Below are 27267 nucleotides of genomic sequence, written 5' to 3' on the forward strand. Positions count from 1 at the left end.
CGCGCTTGTGTTTAACTGCTCGTCAGAAATTTTAAAAGGAGGAAAATATTTTCTGTGGCACTTGTGTCTTATCGCTATTGTATGAAGAGAACTTGTTTGTCTTGATAATCGGGAAACAAAGCTGTTGTAGTGTTGTGTTGTAGAAAAGCACCTGTTGATGCAGTGGTCCACAGATGCTCATGTATCTCTTGTGAACTTAGCCAGCTAAAGTGTTCAAAACATCTCTGTACCCAGGTTTGACAACATGGGTAAACATCACATGGTTTGTGTAAAAGTTAAAATAAAAGACAATCCAAAGATGTCAGTTAAACTGATTTAATGCCCTTTGATATGAGATTGCTTTTTCAAATTAGTGACAAATATAGCAGCAGCAGGAAGAAGAGACTCTTGGGTGGAATCTGTAATGTATAGTGTGAACATCTGTATTCCTGTGGGCTAACTTTAAGATTTCTGTCTGCCTAGATACCTTGCATACATTTCTGGGTCACATTACCATTTTAAGTGCATTTCAAATACACTGTGCATCATGAAAATCCCCAGTTCTCTTACTCTCAGTGTGTTACAAGGAATACTATAGCTTACCAGACAAACAGGTATCAGATATCAGCATTTGTTTTTTTTTTTTGCAAGAGACAAGACAAAATCCTTAAAATACAAAATATTTATTTTGAAAATGTCTTTAGAAGAGAAAAACAAAAACAAAAAAATCAAAACCAAATCAAAACCATACAAATTGTTTGGTTACTAGCATACCACACTAGTGCTAGGAACTAACAATGGAGAATTACTCACTCAGGGATAACTCACAGACGCTCAGAGGCAATCTCCACCTCTGCCCTCCGATTTCATATTGCACCCAAAAACTGAGGCAAACAGAAGCGCCAGAAAATGTGGCACTAGTGGTGAAATGGCATCCTGTCTGTTCTATAAACTTACATAAGCAGGAGGGGGCAGACATGTGGCAACCATCTGATGTTTTTTTTAAACAAAAAAAAAAAAACACAAAACCAAAAACAAATAAAGTGAGTTTAATACATATCTGAAATACAGTGGGGACAAAACTGTTGGCATTGATATGATGAGGAAAAAAAACAGCTAGAGGGAGCTTTCTGACCAAAATTCAGTATCCCAAGGAGTATCCCAACCTTCCAAAAACTGAAGAGTGTGCTTCTGAAAGATATGGACAAGAAGAAGGAAAGCCTCATTTCTGCATACACAGTCGGCAGCAGAGTCTGAGGCCACAGAGGTCAATGTTGCACCTTTGAGGTTGCAGTGGAGTCAGGTTAAGGCTTGGTAAGCCCAACCTTATAGCAGATATAAACATATATGTATTCTTAAACCTTTTAATCTTTTATTGTGGTTGTACAATATTCCCTGATGGCCTGATTTGGCCGCTGAGTGTTATACAGAATCCTGAAGAGATATCAAAATTAAAGAGGAAGAAATAAAAAAACAAACGATAGAAGTGATGAAATTGTCCGTTGAGGGAGAGGAGGGGGGAGTTTGATGGGGGAATCCTGTTTGTTGCAGTTTGTGGGACTTCTTGTTGCTCTCCCTTGTCCCCTCCTTAAAATGTTAACACACGCTGGTCAAACACACACAGTTCCTCCATCTCACCGCCATGGCAAGCTACTCTGGGGATGAAAATGAAAACTTTTTAGAAGAGAAGAAAGAGTGTGAAAGCACTGCTTCTTATCTGACAGACATCTCTTTTTACCTATGTCAGCTTCTTGGCTTTGTTGTAAAGTGAATCCACAACTTTGCTCATGTTCTGAATTGTTTCCAAGGCTGCTTCGTATGTTTTGTCCACTGGGGGCTCCTCAAATATGATCAAGACGCCTTCGCCTTGGTCAAGGATTCCTGCAGTAGTGTCACAAAATACATATTACAGTTCACTGAGGACTGTTGTGCTGTCTGTAAAGTGCATACAGTATGTCTGATATTTGTTTGTATAGGCAAAGATAATTCCAAATACCGTGAAACTTTTTGTCCAGAATCATCTGTGATAATTTCCTCTCAACATCTCCCTAAAAAGAAAAGAAAAAAATATATTTAAACCTGCATTGTAGAGATACAGATGGTGAATTAAAGCTCAAGAAAAATTGGAGAACTCATACCTTTGACAGTTTGATTAGACCCGATATGTGTTCTATCTAAAAACAGAGGGAGAGGTAAATCAAATAAAAGATCTTAATCATTAAGTCTTCATTAAAATGATGAGGAACAACAGTATGAATGCCCCAGTATTTGTTCTTCAGAAAGACTGATAAAAAAGAATGCCTTTTGTGTGAGGCAGAATACAATGTTACAGTGAGATTATCAGAGGGCAGGTATACGAAGACTCTTAGGAAAATGGGATTGCATGGTGCAAAAAATTACTGATGTAGCCACTACTGCATCAAAATCTGACACTCTGTGGTAACAGTTACATTAAAACCTAACCTGTTTGAACACAAAGTTATGAGAAAACAAAAAACAATGCTGAGGTGCAAATGTAAGGATTTAGTGGTGATCAGTGCAGCCAGGTTTTACTATAAAATACTACATTGGGAAGTTTCCTTTGAAAGGCTAAGCCTAGCTATTCCCTACCTGTACTCTGGAAAATGGTTCAATGACTCGGATGAGGTTCTGCTCCAGCAGGTTGTCATACAGCTTGGCCAGGTGAGTGTTGATAATTGGGTCATCCCTCAGTTCTGCTTTGTACTCTGTTAGGGCCTGGAAGATAGAAAACTTTAACTTTTAAAAAGTTGAAATACTGAATAGTACACAAACTCCATTATCATAAATTACATATTGAGCAACACTATTTATGTCATCAGGTATAATGAATCAAGAAGCAAAGCAAAGGAAAGCTATAGATTTGATAGGACTAAAAGAATTCTTACCTTTTCAAAGTCAGCTAATGATCTGTTCTTGCTGGCCTGGGCAACACATTTCAGTGCATCTGTCTAAACAGATAAAGACAAACAAGTGTCATTCTACAGAAAAAAGCTTAATGAAGCTGTTTACCTGCACAAAACGGAGGTGTCGACTCAGTACAGTGAAGATCATTTTCTTTTAAAATGATCAAAACAGAAACTGAAGTAACCATAAAAAATGAAACAGAGACCTACATTGAAAAATCAAACAAAGAATCAAACAATTTTAAAGTGGACAAGTAGCAGTACATCTTTTTTTATTCATGTGTTTCAGAGTGTCCTAAACAAAACAGGATAAAGCAATCCTGTCCTCCAAAAGCAGCCTGTATTTTGTTTAGTTCAAACAGTGTGCATCGTCATTTACTGTGTATTTCATCTTCATTCATACTTATTGTGTAAAACAACAGTAACATCAGGAAAACAAAAATAACTGATATCTGCAGGGCGTTGAAACAAATGACATCACTGCCTTGAACAAAATGGCTGGTACTTGCCTGTCGGCCGGTGTATCTCAGGGCCAGTTTACCGCTGATCAGGGCTTGTACCTCCTCTGGTCTGAAAGAGTGAAGCAACAGAAAAATGAACAATCAATTATATAAATTTGCATAATTAATGGCAATAATTCACAGGTACTATATGAATGTAACAGGAAGTTTAAACTCACGAGTTGAGTACAATTTTGCAGAGGAGCATGTATTTGAGTGCTGTGATGGCTCTGGGGCTGTCGATGGAGTCATAGCCCTCAAAGGCCTCAAAGAAGTAGGAGTAGGCCGTCTTCCAGTCCTTCTCCTCTGCTGCATGGATGATCCCTGTAACAGAGATAACACAGCATGACATTTAATAACCATCTATAGCCAAAACAAATGTGTGAAATGTCAACAAAAACTGGAAAAACTTGTTGGGCTGAAGATAAACAGTGCTGCCTCTACATGATTGCATGTAGAAAAAATAAAACCACCATATGTTGACTTAAGGACCACTTAATCATGATGATGGAAGTTACACAGCTATTAGTCATAAACTCTTTTTTCTTGTTCACACTGCTGTTGCAAAGCCATGAATAAGCATTATACTATCATACCTCGCAGCTCGGGTGGAAGAGCTGCTTGGCGTGGCTGACGTGACTTGTTTTGGCTATAGATGGTTATTAAGTGTCATGCTGTGTGACTTGAGATTATCAGTGTAAACTGAGCTGAGTCACTGAAGAACACACTAAATACTCCTTTTATAAGCAACTGCAGAGAAAAGGAGTTGCTTAGTGGATGGTTTGGAGTCATATTCATTATATAAATCAAATTTTAATTCTTTAGGGCAACCACAAAAATTCTATTGCTCTAAACCACCAATGAAAGTGTTCATCGGTTATATCTGAATAATAAAACCCTCATCAGCTTTTTGAAATAAAAGGAAGAAAGGGTCAACTGAAAGGCACTGTGTAGTGTATGATACAAGCAAGTGATAAGACACTGTGTAGAATCTGAATTACACAGCTCAGGCTTGTCTGACTCCCCCTGGTGGTAGAATCAAAGAGAGACAGCGTAGTGGACAACAGGGATTGTCTCATTTTTCTACAGACAAAACCATATGCTCAGAATCAGAATAACCTGAAAGCTATAATCACTTAAACAGTCATACATAATGGCTTTAATACGTAGCCCTTTCATTCTGCCATCACTTCCCAGTAGCCTGGTAAGATAACCAGTCATATCAGGTACACAATAAATGATTGACAGCTCCTTTCTAAACTCAACCCTCCCCACACCTGAGTGGAAGAACACACCACTCACTGTGTAGTTATTTGTCTTTGTTTTAATAATTGTTTGGACCTGAGGCAAGTCACATACAGTATCATCAGAATAGTTACCAACTGGTCGAGTATGCATGGGAGTATCCAGCTGAATCCTTACCTGAGTCAATGTTTGTAAGACCTTAGGTCTCCCAAAGGTAACTGAGCTTGTGAGATGTAGATACAAGGCCAGGTGCTTTCCTGACCCATAAACTAGGATCCTCCCACTTTGACCAACTGTACAACAACCCCAATAGACCTTTTTATAGTACCATAACAGGAAAAGAACAGGTGTAATTACATTAAGAAGACTAACAACTGAAATGCCTTCACTTAAGTCTATTATTATCTGATAGCACCAAATCTATTTTGTAATTTGTTTATCCTTCCAAGGTACCTGGTGGAATATAGCAATAAAATAAATGCAAAGAAATTATAATGATAATCACTCTTTTGTATCTGAAAGTTATTTTCCCACAGTTTCCAGTTTCCCTGCCTTAATAAACTCCACCTTTCTGTTCTCATTATAGCCTAGCCAAGATTTGGAAGTGAGAATAATGAACACATCCGACCTGACTGCATGTCCAGTGCTGCCTGGAGCTTTGGAGGACAGTAAATGGCGTTGGCGGTGGTCCTGGCTGAGGTGAGGGCTGCGCGGGCCTTGGGCAGGTTACTGAGAGCGTGGTACGTTTTACTTTCAAGCAGCTGCACCTCCACCAGCAGAGCTTTGTCATCCATCTTTTTCAGCTCTTGGAGCAACTGGGAGCCTGAGGGAAGGAAATGAGTTAATGATGTCATGCAAATTAACTGTTGCAATAACCTTGTATAACATTTTGCAAACAGCTAGAGGCTAAATGTACAATTATAGTCCTGATATGTGCTGTTCTTTCTCCTCTGTAAGTAAAAACATGTCTAACTGTTTTTAACTTGTTGCACTTTGGCAGAATAAGACTGCAAGAATAAAAGATATCTTCTCAAAGTATGTGTGTTTCTTGGTGGCCTAGAAAACATCTGTGTGGCATTCATGTTTGATAAATATGTCAGGGCCAGGAGCAATATCTGCCTATTTGTAAAGTCTCTGATGAAAGGTCATTTACTACAAGAGTCCTGGGCTCTGAGCACTCACCAAGCGCCAAGGCCTCCTGGTATCTTTTGGTGTCAAAATAGAGTGAGATCAGCCGTGTCTGAAAGGAAAGAGAGTGCTGTTAGATAAGCAGAGAGCAGCTGTGCCAATATATTGTCCGACAAAAAAGCTGCAGCATTTACCTGAAAGGCAACAAACTATCAGGGTGTCAGTTATAACAAAAAGACAGGAATCTTAACTTTCACTCAATCAGCATTGATGGAAGCTCCAGTCTCTGTTTCACGATACTGGTAATTCATAAATTTTAAAAATGCTCATATTAAAAGTTTAGTTTATTATTTTTTGTCAAAGATTTAATTGCCATGTACAAAAAAGATTCATCTGTTAAAAAGAGCTTTATCTACTTGCTATTTTCCATCTGCAGGTGACACAAACAAAAAAGAGTGACTAAAGAAATACCATGGAAATGTGATGTGTGGGACCAAGTGCACACATCAAATTACGCTGCATTCTGTCAATACAAGGAAGAAATTAGTTGAAATGCCATCACGCACACTTCTTGGAGGAATGTTTTAAATAACTGAGTTCCAATCCTACATTTCCTAGAATTACTTCTTACAGAAGAGTGCCAGAGAGAGGAGGTGGAACGGCTGTTTTCAAAAGGTGCAACTTTACACAAATGCATATGATTCTCATTTTACTTAAAATGCAGATATCTGACTTCATCTTACATTCTTCTCTGTTCAAGCTACTGCTACAAGCTACTGCAGATAAACATGATGAATGATGGTACAGAAGTCTGAAAAGAAACTTTTAGTCTGTTTTTACAGGGTTCAAACCTGATGTTCACAACCAGTGCTTTGGATAGATTAAAAACGGAAACAATATCATTGTGTTGGAAATATTCAAACTAGAAGTCATTATTATATTATTATTTAAAGTTAAAATTCATTGAGTCGATATGGACAGAAAAATAAATTCATTTCTGTTTTTAAAAACAGTGTTTTAGGGCAGACTCTTTGAGCCTGAGCTTATGGCACAGACACAGCACTATTAGCAAAGTCTCCTGTAATCTGTTTTTACTTCCATCACATTGGTCATAATGTGTGGCCCAAGGCAACCTGCTGCCTGTAATAACATGGTCCCCTCTTCTCAGCTTCCACTCACTCATACATGCCACAGTTTCATTACAGAGTTTTCTTCTACAACAACAGCCAAAAGCTCCAGATATTTCTGGTTTTGAGTGTGAACCTGTTGGCAGTGATTTGGCCACAAAGCACATTTTGGCTGCTTAGTGGAGTGATGTCATCATAGATGGCAGTGTGTAGTAGATGTATTATCATCTCTTGTTGTCACTTTCTTCAGGCACAGTTTACAAACTAGTTTCATTGCATTCATTAAGCTAATTGTTTATATATGTTCTTCAGTAAAAGTAATTCCACAGTGGTGATGTTGCATATCTACTGACACCCAAATGCTCCACTATAACCAGCCTGAAATCAGTGTCTCTCACTCCATGAGTCAAAACATGTTAAATCTGATCCCTCCCACAGCTGCTATATATGTTTGGAGATAACGCTTTTGTTTTCACTATCATAATCATAAACAGCATTGCATGTCAGCACTAACTAGGGTTAGATGAGAGGATAAGTACATCAGCTTTTGTTGGTGGATTGTATCTGTGGCAAATGGACAATTTTTGGCCTATTCAAAAGAACAAAATAAGCTTAATTATGTTCCTCTTGAAGACTTTATATTACACTTGTCTCCTACATGTGCTTTAGCTCTGATAACCAGTTCTGGCAGTGAGGCATATTTCAGCATTTTCCAGTAAACATTTGAAGGTACAGCACAAACAGTAAGGATAAAGTTACATTTTGTGGGCTTGTGCACTTTATACCTCTGTGACATGACCCACTAGACTATACTCATCCTCCTTACCTCCAGAGCCTGTCGTAGGAAGGTCCTCTTCTCTGCCTTAGCCCACTCGATGCATTCAAGACACAGCTCTACCTCTTGCCCTGTTGCTGCCTCCATGTCAAGAAAGAGGTCCAGCAGAGAGCGGACCAGCCGGGCCGCTTTGGCCTTGCTGATGGAAATCAGGAAAGGCCTCACAAATTTCAGCAAGCCCCCTAGTTCTGGAGACAGCCGCAAAAGAAAATATATCATAAATATTTGAAGGGAGAGAAAACATATATCAAATACCATCACCCATTAGAGTCCATTACATTATTTTTAGACTTAGCTGCAAAACTGAAATAGGCATATGAACTAATATGAAATGATGACTCACAGCAACTTCATGAAAACCTTTCAGTGATTTAACATTACCTGCAGCCTGTCCTGTCTTGGCCAGCAGTGTCCCCAGCTCCAGGATGCTCTGTTCTTTAACCCTGACCGCTTCCTCATCATTCTCTTGAACATCTCTCCTCACTGTTAAAAGAGAGGCAACAAGTTAACATTAGAAACAATTCAAATTACAACATGATTCAATCTGAATTTTCAAGGACCACAGTGTGATATTCTGTCTGTTAATATAAGCATCAATTCAGGACTTTTAAGATTGAAAACCAAGTCTTGTGTTATGGAAAGCCACACACCAATTTGACAACTAGGACTCCAACTAAGAATTATTTTCATTAATTAACCACTGTTTTAAGCTTATAAGATGTCAGTAAAACAATGTCTTCTAAACTTTCCCAAAGCCTGTCGTGATCGCTATTTTTGTCCATCTAACAGTCCAAACCCCTAACATACTCAATTTACAAGGATGTTGAACGAGGAAAAGCATCTTATCCTAACATTTCTGAGGCCATGACCGGTGAATGTTTGGCTATATGTGTATTAAATGAATAGCAACATTGTCAAAATATTAGTAGAGTAATTTACTAACATAATGACTGAAAGCGTAACTAATTAATCATTTTAGCACTACTGAGAAATATAGAAACGTTTTGTCAAGACGTCAGGACAGTTGACAGCAAACGGGCTGGTGTGACAAGGCAATTTGAAGACAGTGGTGCCTATGGGAAATGTAAGATCTGTTTACAGTTGACAGTAACACAATTTCCATGTAATTCTAAGTGCACAAATACACAAACACACAAGAAAACTTAGGCAAATTACTAGCAGTCGTCGCACTGACTGTGTCGATAACACAGGTTAGAGGCATTTGACAACAAGCTAATAACGTTAGCCGCAACAGTAATCATGCTAAAGTGACAGTCTCAAGTAGAACTAATGGTTGTTAACTTGAAAATTGCGGTCAGTGACACAACATCACAAGACCAAACTACACAGTTAAAAACACAACATTACTGAAAACTACAGCATATTTCACGCTCAGGCCTAAAGTTAGCGGAGTCGCTAACGGGCTAACTGGCTAACATCTACTAGCAGTTACCGTTGCCCACCGTTCAGCAGTGAGTCAGCACGGCACACCACCGGTTCCTGCTACTGAACGCTACTAGCTAGCACGCTAACCCCGCTGCCCGAGACTGACTGAGAAATTACAAATCCCGATGGTCAGACGAACGGTGTCCGTCTCAAAACGCCAGCTGAACACCCACCTATAGAATGGAGAATGTCAATAGAGGCGTTGCGGTCCGTGCTAATGAGAGACTGGGCTCTCTGAAACTCAACCACCGCTGCAGCCGCCATCTTCCTTATTCAAATGCTGCTTGAATGAAAATTACGTGCAGAGACGTTACGTTACTTAGCGTAAATGACGTAAGTGACGACGGTTTACAAAGACTTTGGGAAATGTAGTTTCTGTATGAAAGGGTCCGTAAACATTCATCAGAAACTCGTTTCCCTGCGAATTTAATTTGGATGGAAATATTCAATGCAATAACGGAGACTTAAAACATTTATTTTCATCCACTTCCAGGTAACAGCCCGCACCTGGAATCACTCTAACATCTCTCTCTCTCTCTCTCTCTCTCTACATATCTCTATATATATATATATATATAGATAGATAGATAGATAGATAGATAGATAGATAGATAGATATAGATATAGATATATATAGGCTATGTCTATGGGCATCTAATCACCCTACATACTGTCACAGAAGCAAAATAGGCCCCTCTGGACAGCTTATTTAAAATAAAATGAAATAATGATTAATGTGACCACTCTTTTTAGTCCTTTTTTTTCAAGTTAATCTGCAACACACACCCAAAAAAATCACGCACACATGATGCTAATTCGTCACAGAGTAACATAGGTGACTCAGGTCAGTCATCCTTACCCAAAGTCTAGTTCTAATCTAGTTTATAGTATTATTGAACTTAGTCAAGTCAGGTCTTCGAATGAACATCTGAACAATAAAATGCAAAACTAAAATTCTTCTTAAATGAGTGTTTATAGTTTTGTGTCAGTGGTCAAAGGGGAATCTCCATTATATTTGTAATGGACTACTGGCTCGTGACCAACACTGAATAAAACAACAGTATATGCTCAAATGGTAAAAGGGTTTAAATATAAGTCATAACGGAGTTCCACAGACACAGGCAAACCTCCACGGGAGAACAGATATTATGCACTTTGAAAGCCTACACTGCGACTAAAATGGGACGAAGTTGTAATACAAAAGTTCCACAGTCAATATAGGCTTGCCTTCAGAAACCCATGGCCACACTTCACATTGGTGCTAACGGTTACATGAAGAAAAACATCCTAAGAGTTCACTGGGTTCAGATTGTATGATGCCTGCTGTGTGTGACTATAGGCGGAGTTGTTTCCCAGCAGAGACAGCACCGCGCACAGAGCGCAGAGCGGCGCCCCACCACCGCCTTTGCGTCAGCCATCCTCACACAGTCAGTGACACAACACAACATCAGCCCTCGCAGCATCCGCATCTCGCGGCCAGGAGGACCAGGAGCACATCCTCATCTAAGCATCCATTCCACAACTGCCTACCATCGTCTGCGCACCGCCGACACCAGGCGTGTTCATTCACCGCTTTGCTTTTTGCCTCGGCTCGGATTATTTTTTTTTCTTTGTTGCATTTATCTTCTCCGAGATGGTTTTATGTTTTAATCCCGTTTTGTGAGGGAAAAACAGGCTCGAGACGCGGAGCATCATCTCTACAGCGCAAATATTCTCTCATTAAGCAGGAGATCTGGTAAGTTTGTTTTGATTTTGGAACATTATGGTGCAGAGCGTGTCGTTCTTCAGGTTGTACAGATTGGTGGATTCATTATATTTGAAAACAGGTGATGCGCAGCTACATCCAATTGTGGAAAATATGGTAATAAACTGAAAGGTATTGGGGATGTGAAGCTGAAGCTGTAGACAAACCAAAACCAAATTCACCGACATACTGTGAGATATTAACGGCTACGAAGGAAAAGACGTGCGTTTCCTTCATTTTTGCCACCGCCTATTATGGCCAACGTTTTCACTTCGACGCAGACGCTCAGTTTCAGCACCATGGAGAGCACCCGATGTACACAACTCATGATGACAGGAAAGCCCCCAATAAATCCTTTAAATGTCCTCCAGTGAAGTCACATTACAAGCTGCTGTTTTGGAATCTCCCCCTTGATTTGATCAGATAATCATCAGATTGATAGCAGGGTGATGGAATGATGGATCGAGCAGCTTTGGATCCTGCGCAAGTGAGCAAACACATGCACAGGCTGCAGCGAGGAGGAAAATACGTGGTGCGAAGAAAACAAAAATCATCATATCATTGTTTATCTAGTTTCAGTGAAGGTGAATGATATGACCTTGGCTTTGTGCTTTAATACGCTGAGTCCTAAATCCATCCAGCGCGACCTTCACCTGTTATTATGGTGTTTACGTTTCAGTCTTCCATTTTAGTGCGAGGATGGCGCATGGCTCAGTGTGACTTGTCGGCCATTGCCCATAAAACACGGATCTCTCATTATAAAATATTCATGAATTCATCATATAGGATCAATTTTCAATCAAATATGGAGCAGAATCCCTTTGAAGAGCTGATGCGCGATCAACCATGTTGCTATAATTTTGCTTGAGCTCTATAAACTACTGCAGATGAATAGAAGCTGTAGCACAATTTAACCCTAAACCGTTTTCAGTGTGAGGATGATTGCCTTCTTATTAGACTACATTTGCAGTAAAGGCGGATCTATACCGCTTGAATTAATTAGTATAAGCTATAGGCTGATCCATTCCACCACTTACTGAGTCAAATCAATACTGCTAATAAGCCTGAGGTGCTGTCACATAAACCATTCAGACACATGTTCATGAGAACATTACAGACCTGATAACTGTGATATTATCTCATGTAAGTTGATTGATTATAGATTTGATATCATATCAACATTTTTTGCTACTTGTAAACACGGATAGCTTAAAGTGAACCGGTCCTTTACCAAGTGTTTCTCTGATTATTGATTTTTTTTTTTTTCGTCTTCAGCAGTGGCCATCTGGAGACACAGACAAAGAGCTGAAACACAAGAGAGGCTGTTTCAGTGGAGGTGATCGTTTCCCCCTCAGAGAGCTGTTTACAGGACCATCTCCTTCAAAGCTTTAGATGCCCAGTGGCAGCCTGTAGCCCGGGACTCCCGACTCCCAGAAGCATTGAAGGTTTGAGACCCCCAGGATCTCCCCTGGCAGACGCTCTTCTGACCCAGTGCGGCTAAAGCCCCTGGACGCCTCCACACAGTCACCATGGGAACCGTGCTGTCTTTGTCACCCAGCTACCGAAAGGCGGCCCTCTTTGAGGATGGACCGGCCACAGTGGGCCACTACACAGCTGTCCAGAACAGCAAGAACGCCAAAGACAAGAACCTGAAGCGCCACTCGCTCATCAACGTGCTCCCTTGGAAGCGGATTGTAGCAGTGTCGGCCAAGAAGAAGGGCTCCAAGAAGGTGCAGCCCAACGGCACCTACCAGAACAATGTCACCCACCTGAACAATGAAAACCTGAAGAAGTCACAGTCCTGTGCTAACCTGTCCACCTTCACCCAGGATCAGAGCACTCCAGCTCTCACCAAGAGCTCCAACAACACAGCATCATCTGTCAAGAAGGCCCCTCTGACCAACTCCAATGTGGCCCCCGGGACCCCTAAGAGAGTGATCGTCCAGGCCTCTACCAGTGAGCTGCTGCGTTGCCTCGGGGAGTTTCTGTGCCGGCGTTGTTACCGGCTGAAGCACCTGTCACCCACTGACCCAGTGCTGTGGCTGCGCAGCGTGGACCGCTCCCTGCTGCTCCAGGGCTGGCAGGACCAGGGATTCATCACCCCTGCCAACGTGGTCTTTGTCTACATGCTGTGCCGCGACGTGGTCTCCTCCGAGGTGGCCACGGAGCACGAGCTGCAGGCAGTGCTGCTCACCTGCCTCTACCTGTCTTACTCCTACATGGGCAACGAGATCTCCTACCCCCTCAAACCCTTCTTGGTGGAGAGCTCCAAGGAGACCTTCTGGGACCGCTGCCTCTCCATCATCAACCTGATGAGCACAAAGATGCTCCAGATCAACTCTGACCCACACTACTTCACTCAGGTGTTTGCTGACCTGAAGAACGAGAGCCAGAAGGAGGAGGAGAGGAGCCGCCTGCTCATCGGCCTGGACCGGTGAGGGGATGCTTTGGGGGGGGAGGGGGCACAGGGGACAGGGGAGGTGGGGCATACTCCAGTCTGGCATTTTGACAATTTTCTTTTTGTCTAAACTGCAGTGGGATGGGTTCAATTTGATATTTACATAGAATAACTCTGAATCTAGTGAGGCTGACATCAGAATCTTCAGCTCTGTCGGGAGGTTTGGTTTTATTTTGACTGGAGTTTATTTAAAATGGGGCGTAGAGTTTCAGAAGCGAGAGCACTCTTTTTGCCTGTAGTTATCAAGGCCAAACTCTAACTTCAAATGAACAGAGGATGGATTTTCTGGAAATCTGAGAATGAAGGTTTTTTGGCAACAGTATATGAACAAAAAATGCCAGACTTGAGTAAATCCTTTGCTAACATACAGATATATATCTATACTGAAAATCTTAAAAACAATTCAGACAAAAAGACAAAAAAAAAAAAAAACATTAGAAAAGGAAGCTTACATCTACAGCATTGAATGTGGACAGGACTGAGGCCAGCAGCCTATCAGTGACCTTCTGACTGTTGTGACGTGCACTGCCTACTGCAGGAGGGTGAGGGCTATCGCCTGACTGGCTTTCTTCATGCATCACGGATGAACAGGCCCCCCCCTCCCCTCCCAGGCTGCAAAACCCCGGCTCTTTGGAATGCCAACACCCCACGTCTTCAACATTCATACGGACACGATGGACACTTTTTTTTTGCTGCAATGCATATCTGGCCGACTGTGGAGAGAACAGCAGGGGGGCCATCGATGCTGGATCCATGTTTTTTTTTTTTTTTTTTTGGTGGGTTTGTGTTTGTGGCTCTGCAGCAGGACATTTACGGTACTAGGGTTGATTGGATTGGACAATGAGCAAACACTGAATTGTGGGACTTTTGATAAAAAAAAGACAACAACCAGAGGACACGTGGCCGATGTTGAGTGGTCATACTGTGTGTGTTCAGAAAGACCTACTTTATTTTCATCTAGAAAAAAAAAATAAAACAAGTTAATGGATGTTTTTCTCCCCAGAGGCTTACACCTATGGAGGCTTATTTATTGCTTTTCTGGAACAAGCTTTCTTTGATTTTTTTTTTTTTTTTTTCCTTTTTTACTTAGAAATGTAATGTTTTGCACGTGTGCCATGCAATTTTACAGAGTTTCTGGGAGAGCAGGAGCAATTATTACTTTTCTTCTTTTTACTTGATTTATAAACCAACTGCATCTGCATTAGAGAATGCTGTGAACAAAGTGACACTAGTTTATTTAGCTATGCTTGCTAAAATAGGCTATTTGTTTACCAGGGAAATTCTTTTTGTACTTTTGTCGATAGGTTGTGTTGCAACCACTTTGGAATGATGTTTGATTTTGTGCTTATGATTCAGCATAGAAAATGTTAAAACAGTGCCATATCTTTGATGAAAATCCCACAGGTTCGAGAACACTCTGAGATACTGTACTGTTTGTCAAGCTGTTGAATGATGGGGTGGATTTTCATCTACTAATAACTACTGACTGACACCTAATTTATTTCCATTTACGTATTTATTCATTTAGGCACATTTAATGTCAAAGAAAAATCATGACGAGAGACTTTGAAAAGGGAAGGACGGGGAGAGAGGTGTGATTATCTTTGGTGGGAATGAAGATTGATCTGGTTTATGCAAATGAATGTCACAGGGACTTATCAGTGAATATCTAATTAAAAAGCCCTTAGATCAAAACCAATGTTAAATCTGACCATCACCAAAGTGACATCATCAAGGACACCTTGACAGAACAACAAACCACTGAGCTTTTATAGAAGGAAAAGCCCTGAACACCGGCCGTGCACGAGCAGCCTACACATATCAGAACGACAAAGCACACACACATTTTTCCAGGGGGATAAACTATTTCAACGACACTTCATCGTCACTGCAGAAAAGCACAGCTTACCTTGAGGATGATCCATCAGCATCAAACGTGAGGCGACATCACAAACATTCATCTAGGGGGGCCGGAGGAGATGAGGGGACCTCTGTAGGAATAATAATGTTTTCAATCAGAGAATCCACTAAACTAAAATGACATGCATCAGTGTGCAATGGGAACGTCATGGCAACCAAAACAGAAAGCATGCAGTGCAGCTGACATATGTAGCTTTTTATTTTCATAGGATAGCTGAAGGTACTCCTCTGTAATGACTGCAATGACAGGAGAAGCTACAGTATTTCCACCCAGAGATGACATATTTACTGGTTTTTACATCTCAATATAATAATGGGGACACTTCTCTTTCCTTTGCAGTGTTCTGAAAAGCTGTTTTAAAAAAGCATAACGGACTGGTGGTGCCAACAAAAGGCTTCTGTCATGTTTTAAAGTTGAATGAAAGGTCTCTCTGCTGCTGCTGTGTTGTGTGAATCAGAGAAATGAACAGCTCTCCTCTGCCGCGGATCTGTGGCTGCCGTGCGGAGTTAGATCGGTGAGAGACGGTTCATTTAGAGTGTCTGTACCGGCACAATGGGGGGGGGGGGGGGGGACACGCACTTTGGACGGGCTTCTGCTCTGGCAGAAAAAAAAGCAGGGCACTCGGGTAAAGGGCCTCAAACAGAGACCTCCCGAATCTTTTTCTTCTCTGTCCACTTGCCCCGACTCACTTGAAATGTGCCATTTTTTTTCCCTCCACTTTGCATCATTGAGTAGTTGTTTGAGAAAATACTTTCAAAAGCTGATAAAATATGAAAAAAGACTCAAGTGATAGTTAAAGATTTCTGTCAAAATTCTTTTCTGTATCTTGTTGCGTACTTTGTAGATAAAAAAAAAGACAGTGGTTAAGAACTTCAAAAAGAGAGGCATTCAGTGGCTGCATGTGTGTGTGAATGTGCGTGTGTATGTGTGTGTGTGTGTGTATGTGTGAAAGGCAGCGTTTTATTTGTACAGAAGAATGTGTGACATGTTGTTTTCTTATGGACAAGGAGCAAACACCGACCACACTGGTAACCAGGACTTGGTTTTGTGTCTGTGGGGTGAGGGAGGGGTGTTGATGCTGTTCAATAAAAATCTTTTTTTTTTTTTTTTTTTTGGAAAAAGACAAAAAAGCTGTTGCTGTAATTGAAACTTTTTTCAGTTAGTTTCTGCTTATTTTAATTTATTTTTGTACTGTGATGGAAAAATAAAATGCACTGATCGTTCAAGGCCGTCGCTCGTCTTTTTATGCCTCTTGACTTTTGCAAACACATCATCATGTCTTTCAAAACAGCATTCACAGAGCAAAGTTTCACTGAGGAGCATCCAGTTACACACATTGATGAACACAGGTTGGAAATCACTGCTATATCTCAAAATACACTAAACCCCCTCCCCCCACATGGATTAGTTTGGGTCAGTTCACTCCTACATATCACTCACTGTCCATTAACTCCCATTTATTTAACCACCAGGTCAGTCAGTCCAGTCTTACTTAGTCACTGCCCTTGAAATAACAGGAGTCATCCCACTCCGTGCGGCCGACAGTCATCCATCAGCCAGAGGATTATAAACCCCTGCTGAGGTAGCTGGTGATGGCTGACATGGTGGCAGTGGGAAGCGGCGTTGTCATGCCGACCGAAGGGGTTTTTAGTCGTCTCAACGTCACTCCGCGAAAACAGCTGTTGGTGGGTGGATTAACGATGAGCCCCATCCAGCTATCACGTCATTAGGGACTATACGGCTGGCCTCGGGAAACATTTGAGTCAATGTAACGTCTTCCCATGATATCTAGACTAACAACTTCCAGCTGATTCATGTGGATTACAACAACATCAACACCAGCAGACGCACTCTCCCCACAAATGAAGCAGATGCTGAAGCAAATAAATTTATTAATAAAATGATTAATGAAATATTTTTTCATTATGGAAAATCATGGAATGCAGAATCTGCATTTACACAGAATATATTTGCACAAAACAGTATTACAAAAGTTCCCTTTAGAGTTGGTCTGGATATTACAGTATATCTATGGTATGTAATAGTGAAATATTACACAAATATGCAAAATATAAACTTAATATAAAATTAGGCACATACTGAGTGAGTGGTGTATACGTACAGATTTTGCTTAAAGCCACAGAATAAATTACAGAAAAGGAAATGGAATTTGTTACCCTTTGGCTAACATGGACGAGCTTGTGTCAAATACGTTTGGAACATAAACACTCTCACTACAGAGAGACTAGAAGGGAAGAACACAATGGCACAAGTCTCCAAGTGTTAACATTCATATAAGAAATTCCTTCATGCCCATTGATAAAGGGGTAATCAGGTCAAGCCTGTGATTTTTACACCTGCGGTAAAGCTGATAATCAATATAATGAATAGTGACCAATGCTGAGTGTTGATTTGTTTACAATAACAAAGAAATGACACGATCCTCACCCTTTCATAGGTTTCAGATCCACTGTATTTACATTTCTAGTTAACATACTCAGCTTTGTCTTGCTTTTGTTGCTGTATGATATTCCTATTGTTTGATGTTTTGTTGCTGGTGTACCTTCCCCTTCCCTCTGCACGCCTCCTGGGCACAGGACGGCTGAAGGAAAATAGAAAAACAAAAATACAAAAACAGGAAAACCTTCACTGCCCTGCAGGACGGTACAGTCAGCCCAGCTGGGCGAGGAGCCAAGTGATTTGACAGGGGAAGGGAAGTGGAAAAGGAGGGAGGGAGGAAAAAAGAAAGCAGAGGGAGTAGAGGAGGAGAGGCTCAGGCCAAGCGAGGCTTTGTTCACCAACCCCCTTTTGCCTTAAGAAAGCAAAGAGAGGAGCGCTGAAGTGAGAAGTGACACGGAGTCCATCCTAATGATGAGCGGTGAATAGCTGAGCAGAGAGGAGGAGAAGAGAAGCCCTGTGGGAGATTACCATGCTGAGGGATATGGAGAGCTGCAGTGTTATAGTACACATACATACACACACACACACACACACCACACACACACACACACACACACACACATCACAGGCAGCCACTGCACCTAAGCTCTGTCTATTAACTCTGCCAATGTCACTTCCTTAATCCACGCTGTGAATGCACCAATTTCCCCAAACAACTCTTTTCTGTGTCGCAGCGCCTTATCAAACAACAGGAACAAGGTCATCCACCACAAAGCCGCGAGGTAGAGTGGAGATTTGCTTGTTCAAAAGACAGGGGCACTCGCAAACTAATTAAGATAAACGACTTGTTCAGACAACGTTCTGGCACAATCAGAAGGCTGCGATACTGTGGCTAAAATGACTGCTAACAAGTTTCCTTTCCTGTTGAAGTGAAGTTGACGAGAGTGCCCCCGCCTCCTCATCTAGGCCAGACGCAGAGGGAGCTCCGATTCATAACCTTGGGCTGTCGTTCCTCAGCCCACAGTCAGTATTCTTTACTCAGTCTTTACACAGAGACAATACAAATGAGTCTCTGTGGGTGCAGAGGCGATACAATGTTGGGTCTCTCATCCTGTCATCATGATGACTTTAATATCGAGCTAACAAAATCACACATCTATGTACAACTCCTTCCATATTCAGCAATGAGGATGTTCTATAAGAGGCATTTTGCCACTCTGGAGCTTCTGACCACACCACATGATCTTCAGTAGTAGGTGGAGTTTGCCCAGTTGTTATGAAATATGATGCAAATGTTTCATGCTGTGTTAGACTTAGACACACAAATTGAAGCCATTTTCAAGTGGCAATATGTCTTGACAGGTGCTGACTGAATACTGAAAACAAAGTGCCATGGACAACCAGTGTAACTAAAGAGTGCTAAGTCTTACACTTTTAGTCTCATGTTCCCAGTACTCAAGCGTGTTAGCAGTTAGCTGACCGGCTCTAGTGGTTCACTGAGTTCTACATACAGTCCCTATATGACTGACTGAGTCTTTAAAATGAACATCTACATTTCCATGACAACTGGACGAACTCAATTTGCTGATGAATCTCTGACTGTTTTCTCCACTGCTGATTCAAGGTCAAGAATCAACTTTCACAATAATAATTTGTTTGTTTACAGAACAGCAAAATCATATCTGCCTTATGCACTCAATCTGTGGATGGATGTTAATATTAAACACACAGTATAAAGCCCTTCTTATCAGCGTCTGTGCTGCCACAATTTTTTGCAATGGCTGGAGAAAGAACATATTGTAATGTGCTAACATTTTACAAAGAATGAAAACAGAGTTAAAACTTTCAGCACGGCCGACAGCTTGTGAGAACAGTACAAACCAAACTCTGAGTGTTGATGATGTGATTAGTGTGATTTGGATGGAGGAAAGTGAGGGGAATTTAGCACAATCAGAAGAGAACAGAGTCTCCTAACTGTCAAGTGTTCAAGCGAAAAGTCATTCCCATATTAAACAGGGAGGTAAAGCAGGACAGCAGTCTGATTACAGACTTCACACCCTTCTCGTCTTGTCACTCCCTCACTGTGGCCACTGGCCAGGCTCTCAGTCACAATGCCAAGAGGAGGAGAGCTAATGGAGCTAATCAACACACATACAGTACACACACTCCCACGGTTGCGGTCGCACTCACTCACTCACACACACACTCTCTCTTTCTCTCTGATGAAGAGGATATTTGTCAAGCGGAAGACTATTCCAAAGGACTAAGGGTCACTACAAGTCATTAGGCTACTCACTTAGCACAAAGACAGCAAATGAGACGATGTTCAGGGGCTGGAGTTCACATGGGATTATACAGTACTGGCCAGCAACACTTGGTTGCTAAGCTGAAGCATTAAGTCTTACATTTTAAGAGAATATGAACTAAAAATACCTCTTGGAAACAAGTCATGCCTTGGTTATTGTCCTCATATTTGCCTTCTACAGTATCATTCAGTATTAGTTATAACATCCCTATGTACACTAAATGCAGTATAAGTGCTGTGCATACACATTTGTGATCTTCTGCTGCTCAAATAGAATATATTCTAACTTTTAATATGTAAGTATAAGAGTATAATAAAAGTACAGATGTTGCAGTAGAGAATATAGGATGCAGGATTTAAATTAATGCATTTTTAAAGCTTTGTATGTAGCAGGTTGCGATGTTCAGGATATGCTCAACACATCCTACTCAACATTCTGTGACTAACAAACTAAGAATGAATTAGATTTGCAATTTGTGCATCGGACACTGCCTGAACCACTGAATCACATCTTCTCACTCGCTGTTCCCACATGTATTGTAAACATTTAATGTACTAAGAGTGGACTCTGCAGTTCCTTACATTATTATTCCGCAGAATGTATCCACAACTAGTGTTCTCTTCTATTTTAGAGCAGATAATCAAAGCTGACTGAGCATCTGAGAAAACAGAGTCATACATAAATATCATCTTACTTCATTTTTTAGGGTTTCTCTTTTGATCTTGCTCCTACACAGGGAGCTGCAGGGATTATAAATTCCTGCAAAGCCTTTGGATTTTTTTTTTATTATGCAACATCAGTGGTTCTGTGAACAGTTTGCCGCATAATCTCCTCTCACCTTGACAATAATCAAACCACAATAAACTAAATATTGCACAAAGCGAATCATTTGAAATTTGGATTATAAAAAGAAACAACACCACTTTGGTGGATTATCTTGTAGTGCATATTTTTAAACCTGTTTAGCTGAAAACATTTTTGCAAGTAGGTGTATTATACACTTTCTTTTCATTGGAAAAACTACAAAACAGGTCAAATTTGGCATGGCTTTGCAATTTGAGGATTCAATTACTCCAATCCTCTTACAGAGCTGCTATCTACAATGTCACATTATCAGCAGTTCTGGAAAAAAAAAACAACAAACAAACAAAGGAAGTGAATCAGAAGTGAATCATCATCATCCCGGCCTGGTTTGAAATCAGCTGTCACTGTTTTTTCATTTGGCTGATTTTAGTTGCCAGGAACAGCCAGGATGTAACCAGATCGGCTCTTGGTGAAGTCTGGGTGTGACTGGTTGATCTTGGGCTCGACAATAATCGTGCACTTTCTCCCACTCATGCTGCACTGGATGGGACTCGCGATGTTCACCTGCAGCTTCCTCTTCTCACTGCAGATGTGTACAGAAGATGGAAGAAGAAAGAGGAAAGCATGAGACAGAAAGAGAGATGTGTTATTGAATACAGGAGTGAGACTGCACTGTTTGTGATGAACATTTATGGTATAATCGTTTAGTATTCATTCAGTCTACTCTAAACATACTGACAGCTTGCTCCAGTGGATTCACATTACATACAGTCACAGCTTAATTCACAGGAATAATATATGCAGATCCATTAGTGACCACTGTGTGAGTGTGTATGTGAGAGAGAGAGAGATGGAAAGTATGCAAAGCTGTTTGGGCCATAAATCATACTTACTCTCGCACACAGCATGATAATCTCACAAAAATCCCACTATTCTTCACCTCACATACTACTACTGTACTGTTAACACACTTACATGCAGTCACTCACACAGACTCACACTACTACTTGGGGCCATAAATCACACTCTCACATACATTATACCCTTTGCAGGAGTGTTGTGAGACTGAAAGCTATTGTGCATGAGAATAATAAGAGAGATTTATTTTGTTTGTGGATAACAACAAAAATATGTGTAAAAGGTTCAATTAAGATCTGTACTTATTTTTAAATTTGTGGCTCAGACAACAGAAACACTACAGTTAGTTTGTGGCAGCCAAATTCCTGCTAGCATGAAGCCTATATTAAAGGCCCTGCACAGCCACACAGGAGTTTTCAACTGCTCTGATTAGACATAGGCTGCAGTCGAATAGTCACAAAAATTCTGTCTTCATCCTTTCCTGACAACTTCTCCTCGACCTCAACAGCAAACATCATGAGCTCAAAGGAAATATGTGAAGGAGACTTAGGAAAAGACAACCACAGAGATGAGAGAATCCACCTGTACTCACACTAGGCTGTGTACTTCTGCCACAGTGGATGTTATTGTGGATGGCTTTACATGTTACTGCTGCAAGGAATTGTGGGACGTCATTATTTCCTTCCCTACCCTACTCAGCACAGCACAATGGGCTTTGGAGCACATCCAGTGATAATGTTGAAAAATGCAGCAACACCAACAGGAGAGTGGGGAGATGTCAATCAAACACTACACCTACACAGTCTAGAGAAGAGGTCTAATCAGGCAACATCAGTGACAACACCTGTGTGGGTGGACAATGGTTGTGCTTTAAAGGTTGATTGAATAAGCATCTGACATACTGAAATAACAATTGTAGCCTACTTTAGCTTTTACACACCTTATCTGTTCCAATTACTGGAGAAAAACAATCATGCTGATAAGCCTATTTTATTGAATGATTTTACTCTGATTATCAGGTATGTGATGAGTGGCTTGTTTCACCAGAGAGTCTCTCTAATCTGTTGTTGGACTGCACAAACATGCAATCCACTCATTTTTCCATGGGCAGGGAGCTTTGGATAGAGGCTAGCGCTTTCCTAATGTTTTTGTGTTAAACTAACCTAAGCTAAGCTAACATAAACTAAGCTAAGCTAACTGGCTACTGACTGTAGCTTCATATTCATCTTATAGACATGAGAGTGGTTATCAATCCTCTCATCTTACTCTCAGCAAGAAAACCAATACTGGAAGCATATTAGCCAAAATGTGGAACTATTCCTTTAAAAGAACAGCTGTAGTTTATATTCTCAGTTCCTGGTTTATGGACTCACTGAAAACACAGTATGCACGGCTAGAAACATTACAGAAAGCCATGATGAGTTCAGGGACACTTCTTGTCCTACATGTGCTATCATGGCAGTACACTGTGAGAGCGTATGTTTTAGAAGAACGTATGATGAAGAGTATGATGCTGCATGAGTATGGGTAGAACATGGTTGTGTATATGAGCATATGTGGAGGAGAATAATGGAGGCTGTGTGCGATTATGGTCCTAAAATTCCTCTCTCAGGACAGATTGTGTATGTGCGTGCATGTTTAAACGCACAGACTAAGAAAATTAAGATGAATAACTGAGAAGAAAATCAGGGGGGAGTGCTGTTTAGAGAATGATCCATATGGTGTTGCAGGGCTGGAGCGCAGCAGCGGATTGGCTTTTAGTGCCTGTCACATCTAGTTAGACCTTTTCTGGGTGAACGTGTGCTTTGCTTCGTTTGCGCTTAAACAGGATCGATGATAGGAATCAAAGAGTGAGAAGAAAAAGGCATATATTATGAGGCTGCTTTTCTGAGGGGGGGGGGATGTAGCATAATCTAAATGGGAGGGGGCAATGAGAAGATGACTGTACGATAATTGGTCTGCGGCTGAGGGATGATGAGAGGAAAGATGTAATGTAAAGGGGCTCAAAGAGGAGGGGTGGTGACAGCAAGCTAAAAGAGTGATAAATACACATGCATCTCTTTCAGTTCAGTCAAGTGCTCGTCATGACACACTTTCTCACTGGCACAGTTACTGAACATGGCTGCCTGCGTCGTTTGTAAACAAATACATTACCCGCAATTACAGATGGATTCACACAAAGCCGCCTCAAATCTAAACTTGGGAAATGAGTCGTGAAACTGATAACACTGACTTGTTGCGCAACGACAATAAGTCATAAACAACAAGCAAAAGGCTTCTGCTGCCCACGCTGCACTCCTCTGCAGAGTGTGAGCAGCTCTGTATCTTGGCTTATGCAGGGCGGAGAAGCTCAGGGTAGCACTGATTCTGGTTTCCATGGCAACCCCCTGTGAACTGAACTCCCCCATCTGTCATGGCTGCCAGCCAGCCAATGGTACTGTGTGCGTGTTTGTGTGTGTTGTGATATGTCTCTTTCTCTGTCCGTCTCTCATCCCATTACTTCTCCATCTCAGTAAAAATGCCAGAGGGGATGCTGTGCTGTGCTGTGCTGCAGCTGCGCTGCGCTTGTGAAGGGCAAACAGGGTTAGACTCACATACACACAAATACACTCACACATGTACACACACACAGAAAATATCCACCGGGTACACCAAACAGGTCTTTGACACCTCGCTGATCCTAGCCAAAGCTTGCCTCTGAATAAATACTCTGGCGTTCTGCTAAAATCCAGTCTAACACTTCATCTCTGAATAGAAAAAACATGATCAGTTGAGTCTTAAGGTCACTGGCTGGCCTTTCCCATCAGGAGCTGGCCAGAGCCAGCCAGAGCCCAGAGTGCAGACTTAGTCCTTTACTGGATGGACTCTCCGACTGGAAAATCAATTCTTTCCTTTTCCCTGCCCCCAGTTCCCTTTGTCTGTCTTTGCCCTTCATGGCATGTGAGTCCAAGCTCACTTGCTCCCAAAAGTTCCTACTCTTTATTTGGAGGGATGAAGGATAGGAGGAGAGGAGGAAAGAGGAGGAAGAGGGTGAAGCAAAAGAGGAGTTTAAGTGACAGAGTGGAAATAAAAGTTGATGACAAACTCTTGGAGGCTCAAGAAAGAGTATAAATGTTATAAAAAGCAAAAGAAGACAGTCTGTGGAAAAGGAATTCAAAAGAAGAAGAAAGTACAAAGTAAAAAAGCAGGGGTGCTGAAAGGTATCAGAGTGAAGAAAATTGCGGCGAAATGAGAGCGAGGGAAGAGAAGTGGGAGAGGACGATCCAGGCTATTTTTGGGTTGAGGAGCCAGGATTACCTCCAGTCTGTGAAGCCATCCAGTCCCACCTCTGAGTCATCCCTCTAATAGTGTACCTGGCTCTTCCCCAAGCTCTGCGCTGCTGAAAAATATATGAGCGCTGCAGGTAGAGAGGAGAGGAGGGACACTCAAAGCTGACTTGCTATAAAGACTCAGGACTTTGAGGAGGTGATCAAAGTTAGATCTCTCCTCACTTCTAACGAAGACGGAGTCATTTTATAATGAAAAAAAAAAAAAAATCACAGCACATTACACCAGCTACCGAAGGAACTCAAACACCGACAGTGATGTATTTCAAACTATCTCCTTCTTGCTCTTACAATATCAATAAGTCACTGAGCTGTTACTAAAGAGAGAGAGAGGGAGAGATGTTTTGCTCTTCAAACAAGCACACCTCTGTCTAACTTTCTCTATTTCATAATTTTTAATAATTTCTATTCTTGGCATAATCATATTTAATCAACTATCAAGGAGACAAGTGTAGGAGGGAAATATCTGCATCAGTGGGAAGTGAAGATGCTTAGTTACAGAGCAAGGATGAATAATAGTTGAGAAAATGAGACTTAAGAGACAGAGCCAGACTGTGAAAATATGAGACCAGCCAAGACTATGCAGGAGAACAAATATAGCTACTGATCTGAAGGAAAACACATGGGAAAAACAAAAATACTGTAATGTATGTATGTACCCCGACACACACAGACACCACTGTTCCAGCAGGTCGGTGCAGATGGAGGCAGATGAACCCATATGGTCGATCTGTCAGAGACTCAGTGCTGATCTCCTTCTCACACACAGCTCTGACCATGTGATGCCATTTTCTTTTTATTTTAAGGAAAAACAAAAATCTACAGTCTCCACACATCAATATTTCACTTTGTGAGACCACACTGAGATCAAGAGAGAAAATGCAGGGAGTGAGCATATGTTCGCTCCTGACAGTGTGTGTGTGTGTGTGTGTGTTTGTGTGTGTATGTGTTTCTATGTGAAGGTCAGGCACCATGGGGAAACTGCAGACAGACCCATGCTGCCATTATGAGTGATGGTTAGCCAAGGCTTTTCTCCAGACTCCTTGTACACAGTACAGCAACATCTCTACATTTTCTCAGACACAATTCATACACATTCTCACTTCATTCACAGTACAGTTTATTTAAAAGATGAGAGTGCTTCAGCCCAACAAATAGAGCATCAATACTTTTCAGAAAACCTCACAGCTTGGTAAATATTTAATTTGCCTTTTCTATTTATTCAATCATTTGGAGCATCTACTGTGAGATAGATTATACAGAATGCAAGACACTGCAGAGACAAATATCATGAGGCTAGAAAAATATCTTTTCTCCAGGCCTGAAGTGTGATTAATACATCAATGACAAGTCCTTTTTCATCCTTCATCATTTCTATTCTTACGTCACCGTCACATAATGTGGGACTTATTTTCCCATGTACAGTACTTGGGTGTAAATGATTGATAGGGACAAAAATCTTTGCAATCGGTCCTCTACTGAGCACGTACTTGGCAACCGTGAAACAGCAATGTAATCCACTTTTTTTGCCACTGACAAAGGCTCAGAGAGTTACTAGAAGAGTCTGACAAAATTATGAATAGGATTCCTCATGTCAGTTTGTGAAAGAGTAAGATCCTTGTTCAACCAAAAACAGCCGTTTTATCAGTACATTCAAAGCCACCAGACTGCATTGACAAAAACATGACTTTTACCTCACAGAAGTTGCTGATCTATCACTGCCTCCATCTGTTAGTTAGTTTGTTACGGTTTTTATTCCTGTTTTTGTCTGGTTGTGAATAAATGGCTGTTTTCTGGTTAAACAAAAAGGATCTTACTGTAATCTACTCAAATCCTGCAGTTGTCTTTTAAATCCATGTCTAATACAATGAACTTTGGCTGATGTGAGGCATCCATTTCAGTTCAGATATATCACAGCCTTTGCAACACTCTGAGTAGCAGTTGGATTTGATGTGGATGATGAAGCAACCATTAACTCAAAACTTTAAATATAGCGTCTCTCACGTGACATGAGAGACAAATGGCTGCAGCATGTTTGTTACCTGGTTATTCATCATGTGACTTTCATTATAACTGTGCAAATACTGTAGTTTCTCCCTAGACTATAGCCCACAGCCTTACTTTTAATATGTCCTTTTGGTTTCTCACTTCTACTCAAAGACAAAACTGCTATGTTATACAAAATGAAATAATTTGAGTAGAGAGAATGTGGAGGAAGAGCAATTACTCTAAGTCCATATTTCTGTATCCCACCTCTTCCTGTGTA

At 41.1% G+C, this 27267-nt stretch overlaps 3 protein-coding genes across 5 annotated transcripts in view; 1 reads left to right on the forward strand and 2 right to left on the reverse strand.

The window, feature by feature from the left end:
* Positions 1–646: 646 nt before the first annotated feature.
* psmd11b (proteasome 26S subunit, non-ATPase 11b) lies at positions 647–9517 on the reverse strand. 2 transcript variants are annotated; one of them, XM_018689490.2, is made up of 13 exons: positions 9358–9517; positions 8120–8221; positions 7730–7926; positions 5831–5888; positions 5277–5471; positions 3583–3727; positions 3413–3473; positions 2886–2948; positions 2590–2715; positions 2118–2153; positions 1976–2027; positions 1718–1860; positions 647–1629 (listed from the first exon to the last, which is right to left on the reverse strand). In XM_018689490.2, exons 1-12 carry the CDS (start codon positions 9446–9448, stop codon positions 1718–1720), a joined length of 1269 nt encoding a protein of 422 aa, XP_018545006.1. In that variant the 5' UTR covers positions 9449–9517; the 3' UTR covers positions 647–1629. The 2 variants fall into 2 exon arrangements, with proteins under 2 accessions (XP_018545006.1, XP_018545005.1); XM_018689489.2 differs by having other exon boundaries at positions 647–1634; positions 9358–9516.
* Positions 9518–10549: 1032 nt separating this feature from the next.
* On the forward strand, positions 10550–16066 carry cdk5r1b (cyclin-dependent kinase 5, regulatory subunit 1b (p35)). 2 transcript variants are annotated; one of them, XM_018689437.2, is made up of 2 exons: positions 10550–10919; positions 12204–16066. In XM_018689437.2, the coding sequence occupies exon 2, from the start codon at positions 12458–12460 to the stop codon at positions 13364–13366; it is 909 nt and encodes a 302-aa protein (XP_018544953.1). In that variant the 5' UTR covers positions 10550–10919; positions 12204–12457; the 3' UTR covers positions 13367–16066. The 2 variants fall into 2 exon arrangements, with proteins under 2 accessions (XP_018544953.1, XP_018544954.1); XM_018689438.2 differs by having other exon boundaries at positions 12207–16066.
* A 1116-nt stretch (positions 16067–17182) lies between these two features.
* myo1d (myosin 1D) overlaps positions 17183–27267 on the reverse strand; it is a 94466-nt gene continuing 84381 nt past the window's right edge. Inside the window, exon 22 of the mRNA XM_018689436.2 lies at positions 17183–21400. Within this exon, the coding sequence (XP_018544952.1) occupies positions 21244–21400 (157 nt within the window). The 3' untranslated portion in view covers positions 17183–21243. The remainder of the gene's footprint in view (positions 21401–27267) is intronic.

The sequence above is a fragment of the Lates calcarifer genome, linkage group LG23 (assembly GCF_001640805.2).
Source record: "Lates calcarifer isolate ASB-BC8 linkage group LG23, TLL_Latcal_v3, whole genome shotgun sequence".
Taxonomy (NCBI): domain Eukaryota; kingdom Metazoa; phylum Chordata; class Actinopteri; family Centropomidae; genus Lates; species Lates calcarifer.